The following is a 26,908-nucleotide window of genomic DNA, read 5'->3' on the forward strand; positions in this document are numbered from 1 at the left end:
CACATACATACATACATACATACATACATATATACATATATACATATATACATATATACATATATACATATACACATATACATATACATATACATATACATATATATATATATGGATCTTTGGTCATTCGGGTTTTTTCCCGCACAGCTCACCAGCTCAGGTCTAAGGCTGGCAGCTGAGACCAGCCCATCCACTCAAAACACCCCCCCCACCCAATGAGAACACACCCACCATTCAAAACACACCCCCACCCAATCAGAACACACTTAATCCCCCACCCAATCAGAGCACACCTCCACCTACAGAACACACCCCCTCTGGCAGTTTAAAAAAGAGGAACAAACAGCCACTACCACATGCTTCTCCCAGAAGAAGGAAGCTGAAGCCACCAGCCTGAGGATGACGGATGGGATTCCGTCGAAAATATATATATTTTCTAAAAAGCAAGTTCAAACTCCTTCAAGCATGTATAAGCTTTTCCTCAAAAAATCATCTTCATAGCAAAGAGAAGGGACAGTATAGAATTGTCATGATTCTATAGTTACTTGGAAACAGGTTTCCTAGCTGTAAAAAAGTTGTAGTTTTTAGCATAGACGTTTTAGGCGCTGGTTCTTTTCAAACATACGTCAGTATTCCTCCTTCCTCCATTTCTAGCTACTTCACTATTGATCCACATTTGATTATTTGCAGTTTTTACTGCCATCTTTATAGTTCTGTAGATAGTCCACAAGTAGATTTTTTTTAAAGCTGTACATCTATCAGGTTTATAAACATAAATAAGTAATAAAACTCTTTAGACTTAATTAACTGATGTGATTCAGTATAGGTAGTGCCTAACTTGTGTCCACAATTGGGACCAGAATTTTGATCACTAAGCAGTGCACTTGTTAAGCAAGACATTATGTGACCAGATCCCATTTTACGATCTGTGTAATGTGCTCGTTTTGTGGCACCACGCTTTAAAAACTGCTCAGACAAACAAATAGGTTCAAGGAAGGATCACTGGCATGAGTAGGGAACTAGAACTAACGTCATATGAAGAGAGATTGAAATCTTCAACTCAGAGAATGCTAAAGAAAGATGCAGTTGTAGTTTTCATACGTGAAGGGATGTCACATGGAAAAGCCAAGTTTCAGAACAATGGAATAAGAAAGGTTTTTAATAGTAACAGTAGCAAGACAGAGAACCAATTCTGGAATCCAGTAGTAGATTATTGTGCAGTGGAGGCTAGATAGCCCTTGTTACATATTTTAATCTGGATTTCTATAGAAAGCAGTTAGTGAGAGTTAATTTTTTTTTATTTTAATCCCATTTATATCCTGCCCTTCTCCGAAGACTCAGGGCAGCTTACAATTTAAGCACAAACCAATGTGCTTAGCAATAGCCTTCATTCTATGTATATGCCTGCTTATTAGGGCTTTTGCCCCCCCCCAAGCGGCATTATTACAAAGTCAGCTTATTGCCCCCAACAATCTGGGTCCTCATTTTACCTACCTCGTAAGGATGGAAGGCTGAGTCAACCTTGAGCCTGCTGGGATGCGAACCTGCACTAATTGCAGGCAGCTGGTATTACTTAAGGAGGCATTAGCCCACTGCGCCACCAAGGCTCCTTGAATTATATATATCTATGATTCTACAGAGCTGGACAATTAACACATCTATTTTTGGTTACAAAGTCTTAAGTTATTTATATGAAAGTGATCATATAGTTTATATTTTACCTTAACCATGTTATCTTTTCAGCAGCCATTTTGATTTACTGGTTAATATACTAGGCTAGAAATCAGGAAACTATGATTCAAGTCGTGCCTTAGGTATGAAAGCCGGCTGGGTGACATTGGATTAATCAGTTTCTCAACCCAACACAACCTAGCACAACAGAGTTGTTGTGGAGAAAATAAGAGGAAGGAACATTAGGTATGTTCGCTGCCTTGAGTTATTTATAAAAATAATATAAAGGCGGGAAATGAAGAGGTAATTTATAGTAAATATTGGTGATAATATTGCAAAAGTAAAAAAAATAATATTTTTGTTGTCTCTGTTGCATGGATTTTATGATGGAAGTAGAAATGTATACCTGTTTCCTCTTTTAACTGAATATGTATGTATATGTATATATAGTACCTATAATATTTACCTCTTCTTCTAAATTCAGAACTCGAAGAGCAGCATTTAGTAGTTCTAAGGAAGACAGACGGGAAGAAAAGACTCCATATCAGCTAGTTAAAAAGTTGCAGAAAAAAATAAGACAGTTTGAGGAGCAATTTGAGAAAGACAAAAACTTCAAGGTAAATTATTTTAATATTTTACAGTGGTGCTTTAGAATAATATTTATTTGCTTTTACTTTACAAAAATGAACTTGGATTGATATTTTTCATCATTCCATTCTTTCCTCTTTTCTACTTAATTTTCTTTTCTCAATTGTTACGTAAGGCTTAATATATGTAGATTAAGAGGTTAGTTCATTGAGGATGGTCGCTGCATCACTTAATTGACCATGGGAAGACTGATGACATTTCACCCCATGGAGGTGGATGATCCTCCCCTAACAGTTTCATGTAGATGGTAGAATAAGAACAAAAAATGTACCAACTCTTGTGTGGGAACCAGGACTCAGACTTCTTGTCACCAATCAACACTGACTGAAAACAGCCTCAGAAGAAGGATCCAAATCAAGATAGCACAGTGCCCCCATATCCAAATCCTGGAGTCATTCCAGAAGGATACCATACTCAATGCTTAGCATCATTTTGCTTTATTTATTTGTTTATTTAGTTTGCCACCCATCTTGCCTTGAGGTGACTCTGGGAGGCTTATAACAGTAAAAAGAAATAAAACCATGCAACTTGATCCTTCTAAAGAACTTAAACTATAGGCTCTATTGTCAACAGTTAAGCCTGTGTTCAGCTTTGTCCATTATGCCTTCTACAAATGTGTTCATAATTACTCTTAAACTTTCCAGAAAATCATTTTTAGAATATTCAAAACTGGAAATTCTTTCTGAGGTGGCTAGAAAAAGTATAGTAGCAGATCACCTTAAAATTAATTCCTGAGCCCAATATTAATAAATCTGTCTTAGTGAATTCATTGGTGTAGTTATTTCCTTTTGATGTCCTCTAGTATCCAACCTTCAAAATGATCATCAGTTACTTATTTTCAAAATGTAAAAACAGTTGGTTTCCCCATGGGAATAATAACAATAATAACAACAATAATAGTTGGAAGGGACCTTGGAGGTCATCTAGTCCAACCTCTTGCTCAAGCAGGAAACCCTATACCATTTCAGACAAATGGCTGTCCAGACTCTTCTTAAAAACTTCCAGTGTTGGAGCATTCACAGTTTTTGGAGGCAGATTGTTCCACTGATTAATTGTTTTGTCAGGAAATTTCTCCTTAGTTCTAGGTTGCTTCTCTCTTTGGTTAGTTTTCATCCATTGCTTCTTGTCCTGCCTTCAGGTGCTTTGGAGAATAGATTGACTCCCTCTTCTTTGTGGCAACCCTGAGATACTGGAACACTGCTATCATGTCACCCCTAGTCCTTCTCTTCATTAAACTAGACATATCCAATTCCAGCAACCGTTCCCTATACGTTTTGGCCTCCAGTCCCCCAATCATCTTTGTTGCCTTTCTCTGTACCCTTTCTAGAGTCTCAACATCTTTTTTACATTGTGGTGACCAAAACTGGATGCAGTATTCCAAGTGTGTCCTTACCAAGGCATTGTAAAGTGGTATTAATACTTCACGTGATCTTGATTCTATCCCTCTGTTAATGCAGCCTAGCACTGTGTTGGCTTTTTTTGGCAGCTGCAGCACACTGCTGGCTCATATTTAAGTGGTTGTCAACTAGGACTCCAAGATCCTTCTAACAGTTACTTCTATTGAGCAAGGTACCACCTATACTATACCTGTCCATTTGGTTTTTCTTGCCTAAATGTAGAACCTTACTTTTTTCACCATTAAATTTCATTTTGTTAGGTAGCGCCCAATGTTCAAGTCTGTCAAGATCCTTCTGTATCTTAAGCTTATCTTCTGGAGTTTTGGCTATTCCTGCCAGCTTGTTGTCCTCTACAAATTTGATGAGTTCCCCATCTATCCCCTCATCCAATCATTGATGAAGATGTTGAAGAGCACTGGGCCCAGAACAGAGCCCTGTGGCACACCACTACACACTTCCCTCCATGTAGATGCAGTTCCATTGAGGACCACATGCTGAGTACGGCCGGTCAGCCAGCTACAAGTCCATCTGGTGGTGTTACTGTCTAAACCACATTTTTCTATCTTTATCAAGTAGTAGGTTGTGGTCTACTTTATCAAATGCCTTACTGAAATCCAAGTAAATTATATCCACAGCATTCCTCTGGTCCATTAATTTTGTCACTTGATCAAAGAATGCAATAAGATTTGTCTGGGTTGATCTGAACTATTGTTATAGTTAACTTCAGGGTCTTCATTCAATTCCATCTGAACTCTTAATCTATTTAAAACTTTATAAAATCAACACTTCAATCACCCTCTTGCTATATATTCCCAAAAATGTTTGTTTTACCAATCCTTAACCTTGTAATTCAAAATTCTTTCTTAAGATATTGCACAAAGCTCACCCAATGAATCCAAGAGAATCCTTTGCCGTTCTCAAGGTTCTCAACCTTTAAAACGCAGTACAAAAATATTTGATTGAAGTGGTTAGGACACAGGTCTGCAACCCGCGGCTCCCAGTCCTCTGCCATGTACAGTCCCCCCCAAAAAAAATGGGACCAAAAAAGTTCAACCAATCCATTCAAATATGCAGGATAGGTGCATATCTCGCCTTGGCTCCACTCTTCAGTCAAACCCTGTTCTGCGCATGCGCGCATGTACGTGCATGTGCACACATTTTTTGCGGCTCCCAGTTTTTCCTTTTGCGAGGGAACCAGTTCCGAGTGGCTCTTTCACTGTTTCAGGTTGCTGACCCCTGGGTTAGGAGATGAGAGTTGGTCGACCTTTGAGTCCGTATAGACTATATTAACAACTATGAGCTCAATGGAATCTCACGCATCCCAGTTGTTCACAAGCTGATCGCCAAAATCCTGGGTTTTTGCCATCTGCTCATGATAAATAAGGTATCTTCTTTCTCTAGAGAGATTTTGGCAGTCTGGATCTAGCATCCAGATGCTGTTTTCAGCTGTACTACCATCCCTGTCTTCTAGGAATGTCAATTTGCTACTGTGCTCACTGGAAGTCCCCAGGTTTAGCTACAAAAAACTGAATAAAAAGTAAAGAGACAGCTTTAAGATTTTGATGATTAGATATGTGTATGACATAGAAGTACTGTATGGCTTATTTTACTTTAAAATGTTATTGATTTATAGGTTTTGATCTGTATCAAAGAAAGCCAGGAGTTCCTTTTTTCTACAGTTTTTCTTGTTGCTAGCATTCCCTAATTTTGTTTTTGTTATCCTTTTCCCCTTTTAAAAATTCATTTTCTTTTTTCTCTCTTGGTATTTTATATTTTTTTAAAAATATACTTATCTCTTTTCAGCCTTCATATTCCGATATTGCAGCAAATCCAAAGGTTTTAAAATGGATGACAGAGCTTACCAAATTAAAAAAGCAAATAAAAGGTAGGCTTTTCATAGAAATCTCCTACAGCACTTCTGCAGCTTATGCTTATTAACTACTGATAATTTTCATTAAGAAAGCATTTGATTATTTCATTCTACTTTCTAAAACAATGTTACATATCTAAATACCAGTAAAATTCTCATCAGTGTAACCTTCAACTGGATGAAACATCCAGTTAAACAAATTTTGAACCGAGGTGTCTCAAATGGGCTAACTTACAGAATGCATCCAAAATCTGGACCATGAGTTTTGTGAAATTGAAATATGGCAAAATTATGGCCGATTGAGTGCTGCTGTGCTGCCACCAAGGAGTTCAGTAGGCCAATCCCCCTAGCCCTTCAGACTGGCTCTTCCTTTGACTGGTGAAGATCAGGTAGATCAGTCCTGTTTTAGCCCTCTGAAGGCCAGATAGACTGGCCCCACCATTGGCTGCCAGAGGATGGTTATCTGCAGTCAAGCTGGTTGCAAGTTAATCTCATTCCCCCTGCCTTTTTGCCCTTGGTCATTCTGTTTCTCTGTTTAGGTAAGTAAATACCTCTGAAATGTGGTTTAATATCTAAATTCCTCATTTCTGTTTTTATTAGCCAGATTAGAAGTAACAGTTATAAAGTGACTGAGCTATGTTCTGTATTTTTTTATGAGCTTGTGTTTCATATTTTTTTTTAATTCAATGTAGATGCAAAGCACAAAAGCTCAGATGAATTGATACCTCAGGCACGTCCACGAAGCAACACCCTTCCAAAAAGTTTTGGTTCATCTCTGGACCATGAAGATGAAGACAATGAAGATGATCTGCGTGTTGCTCAGAAAGAGAAGAAGCCTACAAAAGAAATCACTGTTGAACTAATTTTAAAAAAATTGAAAGAAAAGCGAATTGAAAGATGCTTGCCAGAAGATATAAAAGTAAGTTTTGCATATGCTGCTGCATCAAAAAATAAAATGCATCTGTGAAGTTCATTATCCTGTTGAATTTCCTAATACCTCATTCAGTAAGTAGCTGATAATGCTGACCAATCACATGCTAATTTAATAGGTAGAAATATGAATAATCTCTAATGCATGCATTGGGCTCTGCACAAGAAACGGAATTTGTTTTCTATAGTGTTGGAGACAAATATTAACCTGATAGTCATTTAAAGGAGGAAGCATCTTGCAGAAGAAGCAGTTCCCTGGAATAGAATGCTTTGACATTTTAGGGACAATATGCAGATCTTTCTCAATATCTTTTGTTATATATATGTGGGGGGGGTGGGGGGGGGGAGGGACATAGCCTTGATCTATGTTTACTTAAGAAAGATGACTAACAAGATTAATTGTATAATTAGATAGAGTATTCAAAATTTATGCAAGGATAGGAGTTTATTAAACTGGACTATCCTTAAATACAGCAGTAGAAAGGGATTCATGAATGGTCCAGATGACTTTGAAAACTTTTGATAAGATGGTCTGGATAGGTGGCACAATCAGACACATTTTTCAAAAAAATTGTATGATGATTTCTTAGATAGTGGTGGCATTTAGGGCTTGACCACATTACTTAACATGGGGAAACAATCTGCAAATCTAGTTTCCCCCACACACGCTCATATTTTAGAAATTTGTAGGAGTGAGAACAGCAAAAAAGATTATTCTGAACTGTTGTCTACCCAGTGAAGTACTGTGACAAAGAAACTGAAAGTCACTCTAGACCTGGGGTCCCGAACCGGTCCGTGGCATGCCAGAAACTGGGCCGCGCAAACAAGGAAAGCCCCATCTGTGGGATGCAGGCAGCACGTGAAACCGCACCCCTTCCAGTCTGTGGAAAAATCTCTCTCCACGGAACCAGTCCCTGTTGCCCAAAAGGTTGGGGGGCCACTGTTCTAGACCAGATGTATTGTCAACTGGCAAGCCAAAATCCAGTAGTTATACAACTTACGTACTTAGCATTCAGTTGTGCTACCAGGAATGTGTTTGCTAGAAAACCCATTTCTTTTTCCTCTGCATTCAAAATCAAAATCAAGAAAACACAAACAAAATATTTATATTTTATTTATTTATTTAAATTTATTGGTCATCCAATTCTGTTAGGTAGTGAAATAATAATGAAACACTTTATATAATGCATAAATGTATAAAAAATATTTAGCTTAATTTTTAAATGATTTCTAAAAACTTATGTAAAACTCCTTACAGGTTCAGAAATTTTTGTAGGGGAGGCACATGAAATGCAGGTAAACATTAAAACATTTAGAGAGAATTCAGTCAATGGATTTATAATTATTGCCTGAATAAAGTAAACTTTCCAGTTTTATAAATTAGACTTGCACCATGTGATTCATACATATAAAAATATTCTTATTTTTCAAATATTTCAACATTGTTTATTTATTTGAAACCTCAAATAAATGGCTTAAAAATTTCTTCAAACTTTGCCTCACTAGCCTTTGTCCAATTTTAGCTGATGACAGTTGACTTGGCTATAATGATGCATATTTTTTTTTCCATTTCAAAATAATGTGCTCCGATGCACAGGTCCTCTTAAAAAACTTTGATATGGCAAAATAATAAAATTTCAGGAATCAAAGTGGAAAAGGAAGAAACTAAACTAAAATTATACAACTAAAGATAGTACTCACAGTTACTCATGTAAAGGACTCTTTAGAATAAACAAACACATACAATATGGGTTCAATATAACAAGGAACAAGATGTGGAACAAATTATATGAAAATTATTTGAAGAGGAAAAGCAACATATGCAGAAAATACCTTAAAGAAAAAAGTATATATTTTCTGGTTAGGAAAAATATCAATAGTAAAAGTGTATAGTAGTTTATCAAACATCAAATTAAAAGAAAGATATCCAATGACTGACAAAGACAAATAACTAATTACATACAGTATGATCAAACAATGACAGGAATAAACCTACAATTTTGCATGATATGACAAAATAAGGTGGCTTGGTTTATCACATCTTAGATTATATTAATAAACCAGTTGTTTAACTTGGATTACAGATTGGATTATATCACCTTACAAGTGCTGCTTTTGTTGAAGGAGCAGGACTCCCAGAAGGCTTGCATAAGTATCTTTGGTCAAATACAAACAGAAGTGTCCAGGCTATCAGGGATTACTTGGTTAAAAATAATGTCCTAACAGTATGGGATAAATATAGAAGAGTAAGTCCAGATTTATTGCCCCTTGCTTCAATATTCAATATTCAATAATTATCTAAGGGAACACCTGCTGCCAGCGTCAATTTCCCATCGTCCTGTGCGCTCCCACAGGGAGGGCCTCCTCAGGGTACCGCCGGTCAAGGATTGCCGACGGGCGATCCACAGGGGGAGGGCGTTCTCTGTGGCCGCGCCTGCCCTATGGAATCAACTGCCAACGGAACTCCGGACTGCCCCCGACCTTCGTTCATTTCGCCGGGACCTAAAAACCTGGCTCTTTGAGCTATCTGGTCTGGACTGAGGGGTTTAATGTTTTTAAATTGTGATTTAATTTTTGCGGCTAGACTTAATTTAATTTTATTTTAATTCTATATTGGATTGTTTTTAAATTTTGCCTTGTAAACCGCCCTGAGTCCTTTGGGAATAGGGCGGTATATAAACCGAATGAATGAATGAATGAATGAATGAATGAATGAATGAATGAATGAATGAAATAAATAAATAAATAAATAAATAAATAAATAAATATTAAACATTTATTTTTTATGAAAATGAATACATATAAAAGTGGTCAGTGGAATGATAATTTGTATAGAGCACAAGACTTAATTATCTAGAAGCCGATATGAATTGTTTTGAGACACTTTTCCCTGGGATGGTCAGAAATGCCATTGGTTTCACCATCTTCAAAGGAATTACGAAAACAAGATAGATGACCAACTTTGAGAGCTGGACAAAATTGATACAAGATGCTTTTTCATTCATACTGCAGACTTTGTTGCTCTAATAGACAACTCAAATTTTAAAAGACTACCAGAAATGCAGTAACCAGGTTGGATCATTTTTTTTTTATATTTTGTGGCAACTAAGAGGCTCAACTATATGGATGATGATTCACCATAGAATGAAGCAAAGTTTAACTATAGACTTTTATTGCTCACCAGCTGCTTTTTGTGCTAAATATTACCAAATGTTATATTGATAGAGTATATGGAGTTGGGTCTGAACATGAGACATGAGACCAACTGCTAGGATATTTTCTGCTGCTTAACCAAAACTACACATAATTCCTTCTCAAAAAATAGCAGACGTGAGTTATGGAACTATGCATCAATGTAAAAAATAACTTTAAGAAATAAGACTGATACTAAATTTAATTAACTTGGAAACACCAGAAGACTATAATTCTGCATGTGAACATCCATATTTAAATTTGGGTTACTCCAAGGCTTTAAAATATTAGATTTTGCTTCTTTGTTATAATGACAAGTCTTTTCAGCTTAGATTAGGGGTGTCAAACTCAATTTCATTGAGGGCCACATCAGCATTGTGGTTGCCCTCAAGGGGCCAGGTAGGTATGGCCAGGGTGAGCATGGCCTACTGAGTGGGCGTAGCTAGAGTGCGTATGGCCTACTGGGTGGGCGTGGCCAGCTCTGCATCATTCGCATCAAGGGTGCCTATGGGGGCCTGGGCAGGAGTGGGACAGATCTGAGGGTCTCTGGCAGAAGGAGGGTCTCTGGGCCAGGGCCAAGGCAGTGGGGGCCGTTCCCTCACTGTTTCCAGGATGGCTTCGCGGGCCACATGAAACCACTTCGCGGGCCAGATCTGGCCCCCAGGCCTTGTGTTTGACATGTCTGGCTTAGATAGAAACACATATTTTTTATTCTGATAGTTTATTCTTATATCGGCTGCCTTTGCTAATTCTTGATTTAATTTGACAATAGTTTTAAAGTATTAAAATCGTCTTTATATGCTGTATTAATCTATTGCTACTTTCAAAATTTTCACTTATACAGCTTGTAGATTTCTCTTTAAAAAATAGGGACTGTCAACTATGACAAAATAAAATTATTGTACTATGGTTGTACAGTCTAGAGAATATGAACCAACTGCATTGTCTCTGATTTATCATGAAGATATCTTAAAATTTGTTTTGAAGTCTTAAAGAGTTCAAAGAACAGCAAAAGCCACTTTTCTTCTGTAGCTTTCTTGTAATTTTTGGTTTTCTTTCCATAACTAAGAAAGGCTAGGTTGATGGATTCATAGATCAGAGTCTTTTCTGTGGAATTCCTAGCACTATCTCTAATGATATTTAAACATGAAATACGAGTATTAGTGTTTTGAGAGAAAATTTCAAGCTCTATAAATGGATTTTAATATTACAGATTGTTTTAAACAATGTTTTTGCGTTGCCTTTTGTTCTTCTGCTGAGAAACCTTTCTGCATTACTTTAAGAAGTCCACATGAGAAGAAAAACTGTTACAAAGATTTTCATCATAATTCAGCTATTTCAATTTTATTATTTTACCTCCACAAGTAAGTATGAAAACAAAAATGGATATAGAATAAGACCTTTCCATTTCTCTCATTATAGAAAATGACGAAAGACCATCTTGCAGAAGAAAAAACATCACTTCAAAAAAGTCTCCTGTTCTATGAAAGTCAGCACGGACGTCCGGTAATATTTCATACTCTCCCTCTTGACTGGTTAGAATTATTTAAAACACTGTTGACATCATCTTGCAGAATCATTGAACCCTTGCTCCAAAGTTTCTTCTAATACCTTTAGATTGAAGGAATTGTGTTGGGGACCAAAGAATAAATAGGACTGAGTCCTTCAAAATTAGCAATAAATTCAAGGTGCTGGTGATGACCTATAAAGCCCTAAATGGCTTGGGTCCGGGATATTTGAGGGAACACCTGCTGCCAGCATCAAGTTCCCTACGTTCAGTGCGCTCGCACAGGGAGGGTCTTCTCAGGGTGCCGCCGGTTAAAGATTGCCGGCGGATAACACCCAGGGGGAGGGCCTTCTCTGTGGGTGCGCCTGCCCTCTGGAACCAGCTGCCCGTGGAGCTCAGGACTGCCCCTGACCTGCGTTCATTCCACCGGGACCTGAAAACCTGGCTCTTTGAGCTCTTTGGCCCAGGCTGAGAATTTTAACGGGTTCTATTTTCAGGGATAATTTAATCTTTTTAATAGTCTTTTAACTTTTGTATTTTGTATTGATGTGATTTTAAAATGCCCTGTAAACCGCCCTGAGTCCTTCGGGAAAGGGCGGTATATAAATCTAATAAAATAAATAAATAAATAAATTTTCCAGTGCTGTCATAACTTTGAATGGGGCAGGGCAGTCATGAAGCAAAGTCTACTTTCCGATGATAGGACCACACGTGATAGAATTTGTCTTGGAAGGACCACTCATAGATAAGGATCAAGCAGTTAAGCTTTTATAAGCGCCCTTCTTATCTCGTGGCTTTTATTGGACCACTTGATGTCTGCTTTTTTCCTATCAAGCCCAAAATTGTAATCTGATTTATTTCTCTGTGATTTAGATTTGCCATTTTTATAATACTCTTGTTAGTTTAAAGGCAAGTGCCTTTTGTTCATTTTCAGTGTTTGATTTTTCCTTTCTTTCAGGTTTCCAGAGAAGACAGACATACTGTTAAACCCCTCTATGACAGGTACAGGCTTGTGAAACAGATGCTAACTCGAGCAAGCATTACTCCTATTCTTGTGAGTATAGAATCCGTTTTTCATATGTTTTCTATTTGGGATTGATTTCCCTCAATACTTGTTTTGCACTGATTTTGCTAATATTCTGATTTATTTTTAACGTTCATAATGACTATAATAAATGACAGGTGAAATGTTTATTCTTATTTTACCTCGTCCATTGCTTATGGATAACAAATCTCTAAATTAACCCCAATCTCCAATGTATTTATCATCTACAGAATTTTTAAATATGTGTTTCACTGTTGCTACCATTCATCAACAAGTGTTTGATTATCCTTTCAAGTGGCCTCTGATAGTTGAAAATGAAGATCTTTTCTATGAGCATATTGTAATCTGGGTGTTGGCTTCAGTATATTTGGAATGCTTAGCATTAGAACATTAATAACATGTAAAATACCATTTGGGCCATTAAATCTACCTTCTATACTAAGTATATCTTTGACAACTAAGGGGTTACCTGCCATCCATTCTCATTGCCCCGTCCCATGTTCCCCTACGTTCAGAGGTACAGTTGCAAGAAAAAGTATGTGAACCCTTTGGGATTACATGGAGTTTTGCATGAATTGGCCATAAAATGCGCTCTAAACGTCATGTAAGTCACAACAATAGAAAAACACAGTCTGATTAAAATAATACTACACAAACATTAGCTGTTGTCATGTTTTAATCGAACATAAGATGGAAACATTCACAGTGCAGGGTGGAAAAAGTATGTGAACCTTTGGACTTAATAACTGGTTGACCCTCCTTTGGCAGCAATAACCTCAACCAAACGTTTCCTGTAGTTGCAGATCAGACCTGCACAACGATCTGGAGTAATTTTGGACCACTCCTCTTCACAAAACTGTTTCAGTGTAGCAATATTCTTGGGATGTCTGGTGTGAATCGCTCTCTTAAGGTCATGCCACAGCATTTCAATCGGGTTGAGGTCAGGACTCTGACTGGGCCACTCCAGAAGGCGTATTCTGTTCTGTTGAAGCCATTGTTTTGTTGAATTACTTGTATGCTTTGGGTCATTGTCCTGTTGCATCACCCATCCTCTGCGGAGCTTCAGTTGGCGGACAGATGGTTGTACGTTTTCCTGCAAAATGTCCTGATAAACTCTGGAATTCATTTTCCCATCAATGACAACAATCCGTCCAGGCCCTGAGGCAGCAAAGCAGCCCCAAACCATGATGCTCCCTCTGCCATGTTTTACAGTGGGGATGAGGTTTTGATGTTGGTGTGCTGTGTCTTTTTTCCCCCACATATAGTGTTGTGTGTTTTTCCCAAACAACTCAATTTTGGTTTCATCTGTCCACAGTATATTTTGCCAGTAGTGCTGTGGAACATCCAGGTGCTCTTTTGCAAACTTCAAACGTGCTGCAATATTTTTTTTGGATAGCAGTGGCTTCCTCCATGGTGTCCTCCATGTACTCCATTCTTGTTTAATGTTTTCCTTATTGTAGATGTGTCAACAAAAATGTTAGCATTTGCCAGAGATTTCTGTAGGTCTTTAGCTGACACACTAGGATTCTTCTTTACCTCATTAAGCATTATGCGCTGTGCTCTTGCAGTCATTTTTACAGGACGACCACGCCTAGGGAGAGTAGCAACAGTGCTAAACTTTCTCCATTTGTAGACAGTCCGTCTTACCGTGGACACATGAACATCAAGGCTTTTGGAGATACTTTTGTAACCCTTTCCAGCTTCATGCAAGTCAACAATTCTTGATCGTAGGTCTTCTGAGAGCTCTTTTCTGCGAGGCATGGTTCGCATCAGACAGTGCTTCTTGAGACCAGTAAACCCAAAACAGGTGTGTGTTTTAAAAGGGCAGGACAGCTGTCAGCAACACATCCAATATCATCACACTGATTGGAGTCAAGGTTGGCTCACTCCTGGCTCCAATTAGCTCTTGGAGAAGTCATTAGGCTAAGGGTTCACATACTTTTTCCACCCTGCACTGTGAATGTTTCCATCTTATGTCCAATTAAAACATGACAACAGCTAATGTTTGTGTAGTATTATTTTAAGCAGAGTGTGTTTTTCTATTGTTGTGACTTACATGACGTTTAGAGCGCATTTTATGGCCAATTCATGCAAAACTCCATGTAATCCCAAAGGGTTCACATACTTTTTCTTGCAACTGTATGCCACTTACTCTCCAGTATCTCTCAAAGACAGTTCACAAATATTTTCTCAGACTATTGGTTCATTTAGCAAGTTAGATGTCACCTATGTGGTCCAAGAGATTTAAACTCAAGTTTCAATCCTGCTTCTCTTGAGTTGTTTGATATATTGTACACATTTTGCCGTGTCTCTTGCTGTGAATTTCATTTGTAGTTGCTCTGAGTTTGTTAAAATTCTTAAGATATTTGTTCATCTATATTTTAATTGTCATTGAAATCAGGAACTCTAGTATCGTATATCACTTTCACGCACATACTCCCCCTAGGGTCAAGTGAGAGAAAGCCGATAGTTTCTTCTATTTTCTGGAGGATAATTTTTAGAAAGTTAGAAAATTGCCTTCTGATAAATGTTATTATAAGGAAAACCCTCTGTTACTGTTCTTTTATGCCTCTTAAAAGTAATTTCACTTTGCTTTTGAAAAACACTAGAGGCTTTCCAGTATTGTCAAGTTTCATTTACTTTGATTTCTAAGCAGGGATAGATCTTTTAACGTACAATTAAAGTCCGTCATTGTTTCCTTCTTTTGGACCAACTGTTTTCTTCAGCTGATACCTTCCAGTAATCCCATCTTGTTTCTTTTATATCTAATAAATTGCATTTGGTTTCCTGTGTTACGAATCCAAACTCCTTTTGAACTCCCATACTTTTATTTTCCTTTTTAACATCCTTGTATAGACAATGAGTGTTCTATAATTTGTGTCAATATTCTTTATTCTCACTTTATCCAATGAATAAAAACAGTGAAGATCATGTAAAGTAAAATTTCATATGCTCTAAAATTAATAGGAACATAGCTTTTAAAACTTTATCACCTTTTGATTATATTTCAGGGATCACCATCAACTAAAAGGCGTAGCCAGATGTTACAACCTATCATAGAAGGAGAAACAGCCCATTTCTTTGAGGAAATTAAGGTATTTTATCTGTCCAAAGATGATTGCACTAGTTGCCAATAGGCTTCTGAGAAGTTTTAAAATGCTGAACCTATAAAGCCATACACTGCTTGCACTTACTTATCTTCTGGAGTCTATTATATATAAACCTTCATTGTCAAAGTACAACATGTGTACATTGAGATTAACTGAGCCTCCCCCCGTGCTCTCTCCCCCCAACACACAGTGACAACAAACCCTCCATCCCACCACACCATGTGAACCAACTACACCACACACCGGCCTCCCAAGTCAATTCTGCATAAGATTATGTCCCATTTAAAAGCCTAACAGCCCACGGATAAAAGCTATTTTTCAGCCTGTTGGTACGGCTGGCTATATTCCTGTATCTCCTACCGGATGGTAGTAGAGTAAAGAGATACCGTCCAGGGTGTGAGTCATCCCTGAGAATCTTCCTCACTCTTCCAAGGCAACGAGCCCTGGCGATGTCATCCAGTGGTGTCCGGGAACAGCCTACTATTCTGCGAAAGGAATTGGCCTAGCTGGTTCAATCTGTGTAGAAAAAATGTAACCCCCATCTTGGTTTAGTTAGCTTTGTTTGGTTAATTTAACTTTGTTCTGTGTTTTTTATTTTTTGGAGTAAAGATTGCAAATTTTCTGTTTATGTATATTGAGTCTTATAAGTAAACTCTTTAGGGATTTGACAATTGTTGACATAATTAATAAATCCATAATAAAACTATGTGCTTAGATTTAAGTTGTTCCATTTAAACAGTTGCTTTGGTGACATCTATGTCCTTCCCAAGTATAATTGGCCAGAAACATTATCGTTAACCCACTGTTATTAACACACAAGACGAGGTACTGTAACATGAAATTAGAAGTGTTATTGATCACCTACTGATCTCAGTATTTTCTCTGAAGCCTAATCTGTTAATGTGAATGATGCTGCATCCAGAATAATGCAGCTTCTATAAAGTTTGTAACAGGAGACCTGCAAATGCTTCAGTTTATATCGGTCTTAGGTTAAAAAAAAATCATTTCTCGCCAGTTTGACAATTTTATTACTATATTTAGGTTATAGATAAGATAAAGATATGTGTATTAAAGGCCCCTCTCTTATATGGAGTTATTTTTATGAATTGCATTAATCAATATCTTTACAGATAACTTTCCTTACAGTGCAGTTGGATTGTTTAAATACAGATTTATTTGTACAGATGCTCTAAAATTAATTTTATAATAGATGCGTTATAGTATTATTAAAGCATTTTGGGGTGAAAAAAGATTTTAAATATTTTCTTAGATTGTTTCTATTTATACCTACAATTCTGTTATACTTTATAGTGCCTCTGTAATAATCTATTACAAAACACTGAACCATACAAAAACACAATTTACAACAGCAAATGATTTTTCCTGTTCCTTTACTGTGCTTTGTTGTTTTTGTTGTTTGTGTTTCCCAGGGTACTAGAACTACTGTTGGCTTTAACACTAGACTTCACATTAATGCCCACATAATTCTTCTCTCTCTCTCTCTCTCTCTCTCTCTCTCTCTCTCTCTCTCTCTCCTCTCTCTCTCTCTCTCTCTCTCTCTCTCTCTCTCTCTCTCTCTCTCTCTCTCTCTCTCTCTCTATATATATATATATATATATATATATATATATGATGACGGATGGGATTTCGTCGAAACGTTGCTTTTACACCTTCAATTCTACATGGGGAAAAAAACCCGAATAACCAAAGATCCATACATACACACACACACACACACACACACACACACACACACACACACGTAGTATTTTTTTAAAAAAATTGGCCCACTACTTGAATCCTTAAAACTTGTCTATTATTTTTTAAGGAAGAGGAAGAAGATGGTGATATATCTTCTGAATTGACTGATATTTTAAAATCCAGTGCCCAAATACATCCCATTGCTACTAGCCCTGTTGAAAATTCAGAATCTGATGTTGAAGAAAGTCAAGAGAAACTAACTCGAGAGCTTCGACTTTCTAGTATCCGTGCAGCTTCCATGTAAGTAAATATGACATTGTAAATACCAAAAAAATGTATTGCTGCTTATTTGTGGGTGCTGATTAGATCCGAAATAGATCAGTGATATATAAAATATTATATTGAAATGCGCCACTTTTTTGAAATTATTTTTATTAGTTTTATAGGGTTAAAAAGGAAGGTAAGGAAATGGGGATTTGGAATAGGGTAGCGGAAAGGTTTAGGGTGGGGGTTGGGGTATATACATATATTTGTGAAGCAATATGGTGGTTGGGTAGTCAAAAGTAGCAAATAACAAATTGTTTGTAAGTAGTTCAGGTTGCATCAATAAAAATTCCTTCTCTGATTCCCTTAATTTTCACATAGTCAAAGTAATTAAGTTAATACATTTCTAGTTATGAGGTAGTCAATTAACAGTTTTCAATATAGTTAGACTAATACATATCAAAATCCTGTTTTTAAGTTTTACCTAATTGCAATAAAAATACTCTAAGGTAGCCTATAATATACAAAAAAGAGCTTACTTTTTGGGTAACCTACAATTCCCTATTTCAATAAAGAGTAATTTTCTTGTCTACAAAACTTACATTGTTCATTACAAATCATTCTTATGATTTAACAGTAAAATCTAATTTTCATCTTAACACATCACCAATTATTAAAAAAGATTTTTTTTGTCTTAACCATTCAACACTTAATAAAATACTATCTTCTATTATAAGATTCTAAATTCTGTTGTATAATTCAGTTTTATTCTAAAAGCTTAATTTTTTTCTTTTAAAAAGCTAGAACCTAAATATGAAATCAGTTTATGTTTTTTTAAGATTCCCCTTAGTCCATCAAAAGAAATTTTTTAAGTTCTGTCTTTACAAATCCCCAAAGAAAAAGAGACAAATCTAAGTCTTTAAATCTAATTCTCGCCTTCTTTTTGTGCCAATCAGGCTTCCATCTTAATGCCTTTAAGTTCTCCAATGTGTCTCCCTTTCTTCCTCCACCTCTTATTTGAATCCACGGAGACCATCCAAATGACAGTTTTGCCAAGATAGTGTCCCCTTTATAATCCTTGAAGTATTGCTTTAATAGCTCAGTTTTTGATGTTTGGTGTGATATGATTGTCATTAATTGTCTGATCTTTTTCTTGTTCGAAATGGGCCATTCTGACTTGTGTACAATCCCAATAGTGGCTGCTTTGACATCAGAAAACTTCTTGAACATTTTGCACACCCCTTAATGAAGAGTTTCTAGGAATGTGAATCTAGTTTTATCATAACTTGAGCAGAGTAACTGCATTTAGTTTTCTTTAAATTATTAGCAAGAGAACAAATTAAGGAAATACATAAAAATTACTTTGAGAAAAACTTCTGAAAAAGTTATCAGTTATCTAATTACGCTGTGCTTCTTTAGAGGATGAGCCACTCATAATGGTATTGATAAGCTAGAGTATTTTCTTGCAATGTTTTTCTAGGCCTGAATTATTAGAACAACTTTGGAAAGCCAGAGGTGAAAAAAAGAAATTGCGCAAAACCCTACGGGAATTTGAAGAAGGATTTTATCAACAGAACGGGAGGTCAGTTTAATATATAACACTTATATATCCTAGTTTTGCATTGTTAATGAAAATAAAAATGAAAGCATGCTTGTTTTAATTGAAGCATTAGTTTTTCTGGGTGCTATTTAGTGAGAATTAATACACAGATTTTTTAAAAATTAAAATAACAGTCCTGATTTTTATTTACATGTATTTTAATTAATCAAACTCTAATGTTGAGTACATGTTAGAAACCATTTGAAATAGAATTTTTCCCCAGACACATTATATAAGAGATTGGATTAAGTTTCTTTGATCATACCAAAGACTATATAATTAAAATGTATTTGATTTCTATCTCACCTTCTGCAAACCAGAGCAGTCAAACTGACTTAAGATGCACACCATAAAAAAAAAGAAAAAAAGAAAAAAGCATGCATTTAACTGATGTAAAAGTAAATGAAGTTGAAAGAGCATCTTGGCTACTCTCGTAAAGCAGGACAGAATGGTGGCTATGTGTAGCCCCTCCCCCCCAAAAAGAATTGCAGTTCATGAATTATGAAGATGCTTCCATGTGCCATCTTGGCAATGTGGCCATCTTCAGAATATCTTGCCTTACAAATCTTAACAGCCAAAGAGATTCGTAGTGAGAGAGGCAGTGACATGAAATGTAGTAAGGAGATGGATCCTCAAGAGGGGAAATGCATTCCAGAAGAGCAACTCACCCCAGGTATCCTGGATGAGAGAAAGAGAGCGAAAATAGCCCTTCCCTAATAGTCCATGTTGTATATTGTAGATGCAAATATTGTAGATGCAAATAGTAGAGTCCTCGGTCTGGCAATATTTTTCCCCCATACATGTGAAACAATAAAGAACTGATCTTGGGGAAAAAATCCGCCTCTCATTCTGTGTTTTGGGTTTGACAGGCTTTCACTCATATAATAAGATTCTAAATCATTTTGGCAAAGATTAATGCTAATACCTTTAATTTTGGTTGTTAAGCACTTTGCAAAGCAGTGTAGCCCTTGCAACCCAGATGCCACATAGTTACTATATTTCTTACTGTTTTGCAGTCTTCAGTTGCTGCGTTTTGGAATAGTTGCAGTTTCTGCACACTTTTTAAGGTGGACCCCACTTTTACATATGTTGGAGTAGCTAAGGTAAAATGTAACCAAAGCAAAAAGAGTTTTCCAAAGCTACCCAGTTTAAAAATAGAAATAGCTGCTGCACTAATCATAATTGTGCAAATGTAATCCTTATGCAGCTGTCATCTGTGAATCTAGTGACAGCTGAAAATCAGGGCTGCAAATGTACTTCAAGAAGAATGCAACCTCCATCCCAAACAGAATCTGTTCTCTTGAGACCGGTTTCTTATCCATCAATAATTCTATGTTGCTTTCTCTCCCAGTACCTGCCCATGATACAATTCAGGCAACTTTCAATGGTACCGATTACTTTTTTGAATTAGGGAACAGGAGCATTGGGTATCATAGGGATATAGATAATTTATTTCATATCTTAGAGTGATCTCCCTGGAGTTTCACATAGATGTTTCAAAGCTTCAATAGCTTACAGACTCAGGTCAAGGCTTCTGTAGCATCCTCGGTAGTACATAGCTTAATATCATAATTGTATGGATAGTATTGTAGCTGAAAGTGACTGATGACTTCTCTCAGTGGTCTCATATGGATATTAAAAAATAGGGAAAAGAAAATCAATACCTGTAGGCTTCCACATGGAAGTACCATGCCAAGCCTCATTGGAATTGTTTACTCGGGAAATGGCAGAGACATTTTAAGCAATGCTTCCAGTCCACTTGCAGTCAGTGCAAAAATATAACAAGATGATTGGCATCAAAAGCCATTAAGACATCAAACCAAACCTCAACAAACAAAACGACAAACATCTCAGTCCCATGCCTGGGCCTGAATTCTGACTGCACATGCTTAAAATCTACCTCTTTAAGATATTTTGTACCTGCAGTTACCCCACTTTCTCACTGACCATCCCCTAAAAAATGAGAAATTGGAGGGAAGATCCAAAGAGCTGGGTCTTGAAAGGACTTTATTCGTTTCTGTTAATAGCACAGCCAGCAAGATTTTAAAAAAATGCAAATTGTCAATAGCAAAGGTCCATTACAGCTATAGGTTAATTTGGCAAGTAAGACATTTATTGCATTTAGATAACAAATAGTGCTACAATGTAAAGCCAATGGGGGGAAAATTCAGAAAACTTTAAAAGTGTTTCCCCCCCCCCTTTTTCTTGTTTAAGTGATATAAATGTAATAGGAAAGGTTCACATATCACTAAAGGTAAGGTAAAGATAGTTGATTCCAACTCTAGGGGCCGGTGCTCATCTCCGTTTGAAAGCCGAAGATGTCTGAGGACATCTCCATGGTCATGTGGCCGGCATGACTAGACGCCAAAGGCGCACGGAACGCTGTTACCTTCCCACCGTAGTGGTTCCTATTTTTCTACTTGCATTTTTACGTGCTTTCGAACTGCTAGGTTGGCAGAAGCTGGGACAAGTAACAGGCGCTCACTCTGTTACGTGGCACTCGGGATTCGACCCGCCAAACTGCCGACCTTCTTATCAACAAGCTCAGCATCCTAACCCACTGAGCCACTGCGTCACTACTTACCCTTTATTCATTACAATTAATCTGTGTAAAATTCTATTACATGGAGTTATCCATGTAATAGTACAATATAGTACAACTCTTGATTCAAGTTCAAGTATACATTCCTTTCTTCAGGATACATTTACATTCATTTTTATAAAGAAAGCAAAACAAAGACATAGCTCTGCTTCAGAGATGGGCTTGTTTGCTTTCCTTGATGCAAAGAACCAATTGCTGAGTAAATACTAGAAGCAGCATTTAGACCTATTTATCTCTGTGTCTGTCGCTCTAAAATATCTAAGTACTGCTGAAATCCAATTCTCCTCCCCTCCCCCCCCGCCCCAAAGATCTGTTTCTTTGCGGGTAGAATGGGATGACGGTTTTTCCTTGGATTCAATTTTCCAAAAGGATTAAGTCTTTGAATTTTTCAATCAGTCTATCACTATGTCTATCATTCATCAAATATCAGTTCAGTGCTACTCGGTTTTATGAAATGCGGTGAATATGATTTTGCTTGGCCCTTTTCAGTAGTCTAGGTAGTCATAAGACATAATCTGAGGCATTGCTTGTTTCTTCTTTGCTAGGAGAAATTCTGTTTATCAGAAGGAAGGACTCTTATCAATTCCTTCATTATTACGAAAGCTATAGACTGAAAACTTAAACTCGATGCCTTCGTTGACTATTTTAAACAAGTGAACTGGCCAAGATTTTTTAACAACGTATTTTATTTTTTCCCCAGGAATGTTCAGAAGGAGGATCGTGGACCCTTGCTTGATGAGTATCGCGAGTACAAGAAAGTTAAAGCTAAACTGCGTCTTCTTGAAGTCCTTATCAGCAAACAAGATCCATCAAAATAAATTATGTTTCTTCGTAACAATGAACAGTTGTTGTCATATGCTGCCTGTAGTACTGTTAGGGGTATTCTTTTGTCTTGCTTTGTTCAAAGAATGCAATTTTTGTACACTTTAGAAGGATGGGTAGGTCCTATCTAGAAAGTTAATGGAAAAAAAAAACAATTAAATTGCAACTCAACCTGTCCAACTTTAAGGGTGTTTTTTCCCCTCCCTCATTTTAAAAAGTTACCATGTGTCTCGTTCTCAAAAGACTTTATTCCAGAATCATTCAGAAATGTTGGACCTGCTAACTTCGCTTCATCTGCATTCATTAGTATTACACTGAACTCCTCTGTTGCCTTTTTAGTATGGAGAATATTGGCAGTCAATTAAGAATACTTCAGAACACCAAAAAGGAACTGCAATGCCTTTCAGAGGACTATGTGGCATAACGGATTGCAAATGGCATCCTTCATATAGTAGAATGATCAATGGATATTGAAATATAAAGTACATTTTCCGGTTTCAGATGACAATGGACAAACCAGAAAGTGACCTTGCTTGTTGTATTTTTAAAACTTGGAAAAACCTGAACATTTATATCACATATTGCCTACAAGACTTACATTACTGTTAATTTCTATTTATTGTCTACCGGTGACTGTGTAGTCTGAATTGGAGACTGCATCTTACCCTTGTGTTGGTGCTCAGATTCATTCAGTTCAGTAAGCTTACACCACTTTTGCTGTATCTGAAATAAACTTATTTTACCAAGGGCTACACTTAATGTAATTATGTATTGAACAAGCTGAACAGATCTAGCTTTGAAAGAAGCCTTTCTACTTCCATTCACAGAAATGGAAAGAGAAGTGATCTGCCTCAAATAGGTATCACACAATTTTTGCATGTCAAAGCTTCAGAACCAAGAGGTCTTTTTTACCTGATGTTTTCTTTGCCTAGTATGCATATCACAACAGCAGCCGATATTTTTTTTAAAAAAAAAAACTGCACTCCAAAATCCTTCTAAATGACTTTAGTACCTATATATGAGATACAGTACAGAGGAAAAGGGCTTATATGGAATCCTTTGCACATATAGGCCCTGCTTCTGTGGTTTGACTGGATTAAATCCTAAGTGTTGAATACCTTCCGGATCTATTTTGTCTTGTGGCCATGTTTTTGCATGTGCCTATTTGCTGCATGTGTTATGAACAGCTAATGCCAACACAAATATTTTTCATTGCTTTTCTGAAAGACCAGAAAATGAACTTCAGTGAAATAGTGGCATGTAAACACATCAGATTGATGTGTTAACATGCAATAGGTAGAAAATAGATTTTAGAAACTCCATACTTTTATTGGTTGTGTTTGTTTTTATTGTAATTCTAGGCATGTAATTTTGCAACTCAAAAGTGACAATTAAAATGAATTTATACTCTGTTTTGCCTTTTTATACAGCCTGAAGAGTTTAAGTGGACTGTAGTGAATTACAAAATCGGGAAATAATCTGCAGATTTTCCGTAGCTTTTGTTCAACTTCATCGTGCAATGTACATTTCAATTACGTTCCCATCAATCTGCAATCACTGGTGCATCAAACATCAAAAGCTATGTGTACTGTATAGTGTTGTACATGTTTTATATACCACATGCAAAATGTCAATATGCACTATTTAAATGTTTGTTTTAAATAATATATTCCTCCTTTATAATGCTTAAATCTATATGATCCCAATATTTTTATAAAGTGAGTGATCAAATTGGTTCCACTTCAGAATCAATAGCTGCTTTTGTGTGTGCTTTGCAGTGTTTGGCTATTTGTTTGTAGCAAGCATGGCATCAGTTATGCTAAGAGTGTGTGTTGTTGTGCCATCTTATTGAGCAATAAATGGTAGAATTAGGCATTTTGTGATAACACAGTTTTACTTTCGTATAAGTAAAAATTATATGTGGATATATAGATATAAATATATATATATATATAAATAAACCAGATATGAATGATTGCCATGTCTGGCATTTCATTGTATAGATTTTTATAATAAAAAACCTTCTATTGTCATATTTATATTTGTGTTTTGTGTCTATGTGTGCACGTACTTGTGTTTGCATTTTTGCCTCTAAATCTTAGTGCAATTCTTAAGAGTTGTTAGGGTTTAAAAAAAGGTTGGTTTTTTAAAAAAAATTGAGTCTAATTCTCTTATGGTTTACCCACAGTGGTTTATCCAAACTGATAATAGTTAAAAGCTGATTAGAAATTAACTTGAATTTTTTTTATAAGTCACTTTGAAGATGTTATAGAAAAGTGGCCTATAAATGTACCTTATAAACTTTTCTTTTTATGGTTGTGCTTTAGAAAATGTACCCTTTTTATGTTGTGCTAGCTGTAGGGGAAAAAACCTCACTATATCCCATATATTTGATATGCAGCACTTAAATTTGCTGGAGAACTAGATTTTGCTGCATGCTTGCAAAAGCAAGCATGTTTCTGTCATTTATAACAGGCATAAAAATTTGCCCATGGTTACTTCCCATTTCAATTCCTTTTAAACCTCTAGAATTAGGTTTGCACGTAAAATGTTCTGTAAAAAAAACCCTAGTGTGTATAAAAGTTCATAGATGAATTTCTGAATTTCAGCTGTTACATACTCCTTAGACATCCCCCAGTTTTTCATTACTGGATGGAAGAAAATGTTAAAAGAGTAAATGACACCAACCTGAGCTGAGGGGCACAGAGAGATGAAATACGTTTAAAAGCCGCCTTTTGATAGCAAAATACAGAAAATATAGTTACTAATTATAAATACTGTATTTCTACTGCTAAAAAGTTTGCTGTTACAGTTGGTATTTTTTAATTTTAGCAAATATTCTCCAAATCATTTGCCTTTGAATAGTTACAGCACACAACTGCAGGAATGTACCATTTCTGGCACTGGGCCAGTGAATTAATTAGCAAACTTTTTTTTAACAACAGCTGAAATGGAAAAACCCTTGGAAAAACAGGGCTACTCAAAGAAAGAAGTGCATCTCTCTTTCTCCTCACCCTTCCCCATTCCTGTTAATTCACACCTTAGCTTCTCACTGTACCAGGGGCCAGTGGTAGAACACCTCTTGCTGCTACCTCTGTTGGGATTGAGCTGGAGGGAGAGTTCTCATAATTGTGTCCAGCCTATAATTCACGTCCTTCAGTTGTCTCTCCAAATCTTCTGCATATCTAGAAAGTCTAAAAAAAATAACAAAGGAGATTGAGGGAATACTGGAATTTTTGCCTTTGTGAAGCTGATAGCAGAAGAAACTAACCAGAAGAAAACTGGTCAGTCACTTAGCAGTCTAATAGTATATACCGATTCAGATACAAATTTGAATTCATTGTGTAAATGTAAACTTCACTGAATTCAATGAAATTTCCAGATTAATAGGCACAGAACTGCAGCCTAAATCTCCCCCCCCAAATAAATGGACTCTCATTTTTGTATTCATTAGGACTATTAGTTCATCTTGCATTCATTAAGACTACCTGTATTCATAAAAGCTTACTCTTAATTGAGCACTTTTTTACATTAACAACCAACATCCATTTTCTTTAGAACCCAAACTAATGCCTCAATTGAATTTTCTAATAACTTAGGTCAAAGGAGGACAACACCGGGCCTAAAATAGTTAGCATTAACAATTGCTAGTTGCAGTATTACGACCATACAATTAAAAGCTAGATCCATAAATCTGCATTTATCAGGTAACATAATGATGTTTGAAAGCCACACTGAGAACACTGATGCAATGTGGGCAGAGCCAAGATTTGTTGATTTTTCAGTTTGGGAGTTTTATTTGATAAAATATATTACGATTGTGTCAGGAATTATAAATTTTATCTGAAGATTCCACTTTAAATGTGTAACCTCAAATTGGGGTCCTCAAGTTGATCTCCTGTGGTCTAAAAGGTGAATCCCAGGTCTGTAAAGGATGAAGCCGACTGGGGTTATGAGGTAAACAGCAACATACCTCTGAAAGTCTCTCACAGAAACTGTGTCATACTGTCCTGTGGAAATCTGCTTCCTCATGAGATCCTGCACAGAAAATTGGTCAGTGTGATTGACTGAGGATTCAAAAGTGTCATTATCTCTAGGATTGGCAGATTTTATTTATTTGTTTATCAAATTTGTATGGTTGCTCACCATGTCCAACAACCCAATAAAACATTAAATATAAAACAATATTAAAAAAACCTCATTACCTAAAAAAACCTATTATACTTACAAACTAAAAATGCAGAACTAAATAAGAGAAGATGGAGGGATGTCAATAATAACAGGGTCGCTAGACTTGCCTGCTGGCATAACCATATCTTGAAGGAATTGGAAAGCTCAGGAGTGATGAGGCTGACTCTCGGTGGGGTGGGGGAGAGAAGATTCTTCCATACAGACATCATAGCAAAAAAGGGCCACCATGTAGTGCCTGCCAAATGTAGCTCTCTAGCTGACAGAATATGCCTATTCTATTAGATCTGGTGGGACAGGCAGATAAAGTTTGGAAGAGGGAGTCCCTCAAATATCCTGGTCCCGTGCCATGTAAGTGTTT

The 26,908-nt window shown here is 36.6% G+C and overlaps 2 protein-coding genes across 3 annotated transcripts in view; one reads left to right on the forward strand and one right to left on the reverse strand.

Annotated features, from left to right (window-relative positions):
• The window catches only part of FAM13B (family with sequence similarity 13 member B), a 72,410-nt gene extending 47,999 nt beyond the window's left edge, over positions 1-24,411 (forward strand). For both annotated transcript variants that reach the window (XM_083351732.1, XM_083351733.1), the window contains 9 exons: positions 2,156-2,288; positions 5,520-5,601; positions 6,279-6,505; positions 11,131-11,214; positions 12,174-12,269; positions 15,272-15,355; positions 17,199-17,371; positions 18,816-18,917; positions 22,238-24,411. In XM_083351732.1, the coding sequence (XP_083207858.1) occupies positions 2,156-2,288; positions 5,520-5,601; positions 6,279-6,505; positions 11,131-11,214; positions 12,174-12,269; positions 15,272-15,355; positions 17,199-17,371; positions 18,816-18,917; positions 22,238-22,355 (1,099 nt within the window). In that variant the 3' untranslated portion in view covers positions 22,356-24,411. The remainder of the gene's footprint in view (positions 1-2,155; positions 2,289-5,519; positions 5,602-6,278; positions 6,506-11,130; positions 11,215-12,173; positions 12,270-15,271; positions 15,356-17,198; positions 17,372-18,815; positions 18,918-22,237) is intronic.
• PKD2L2 (polycystin 2 like 2, transient receptor potential cation channel) overlaps positions 22,361-26,908 on the reverse strand; it is a 28,985-nt gene continuing 24,437 nt past the window's right edge. Inside the window, exons 13-15 of the mRNA XM_083351748.1 lie at positions 26,333-26,397; positions 25,400-25,553; positions 22,361-22,486 (exon numbers count right to left, since the gene is read on the reverse strand). Coding sequence (XP_083207874.1) covers positions 25,448-25,553; positions 26,333-26,397 — 171 coding nt within the window. The 3' untranslated portion in view covers positions 22,361-22,486; positions 25,400-25,447. The remainder of the gene's footprint in view (positions 22,487-25,399; positions 25,554-26,332; positions 26,398-26,908) is intronic.

This window comes from Vipera ursinii (assembly GCF_947247035.1).
Source record: "Vipera ursinii genome assembly, chromosome: 2".
Taxonomy (NCBI): domain Eukaryota; kingdom Metazoa; phylum Chordata; class Lepidosauria; order Squamata; family Viperidae; genus Vipera; species Vipera ursinii.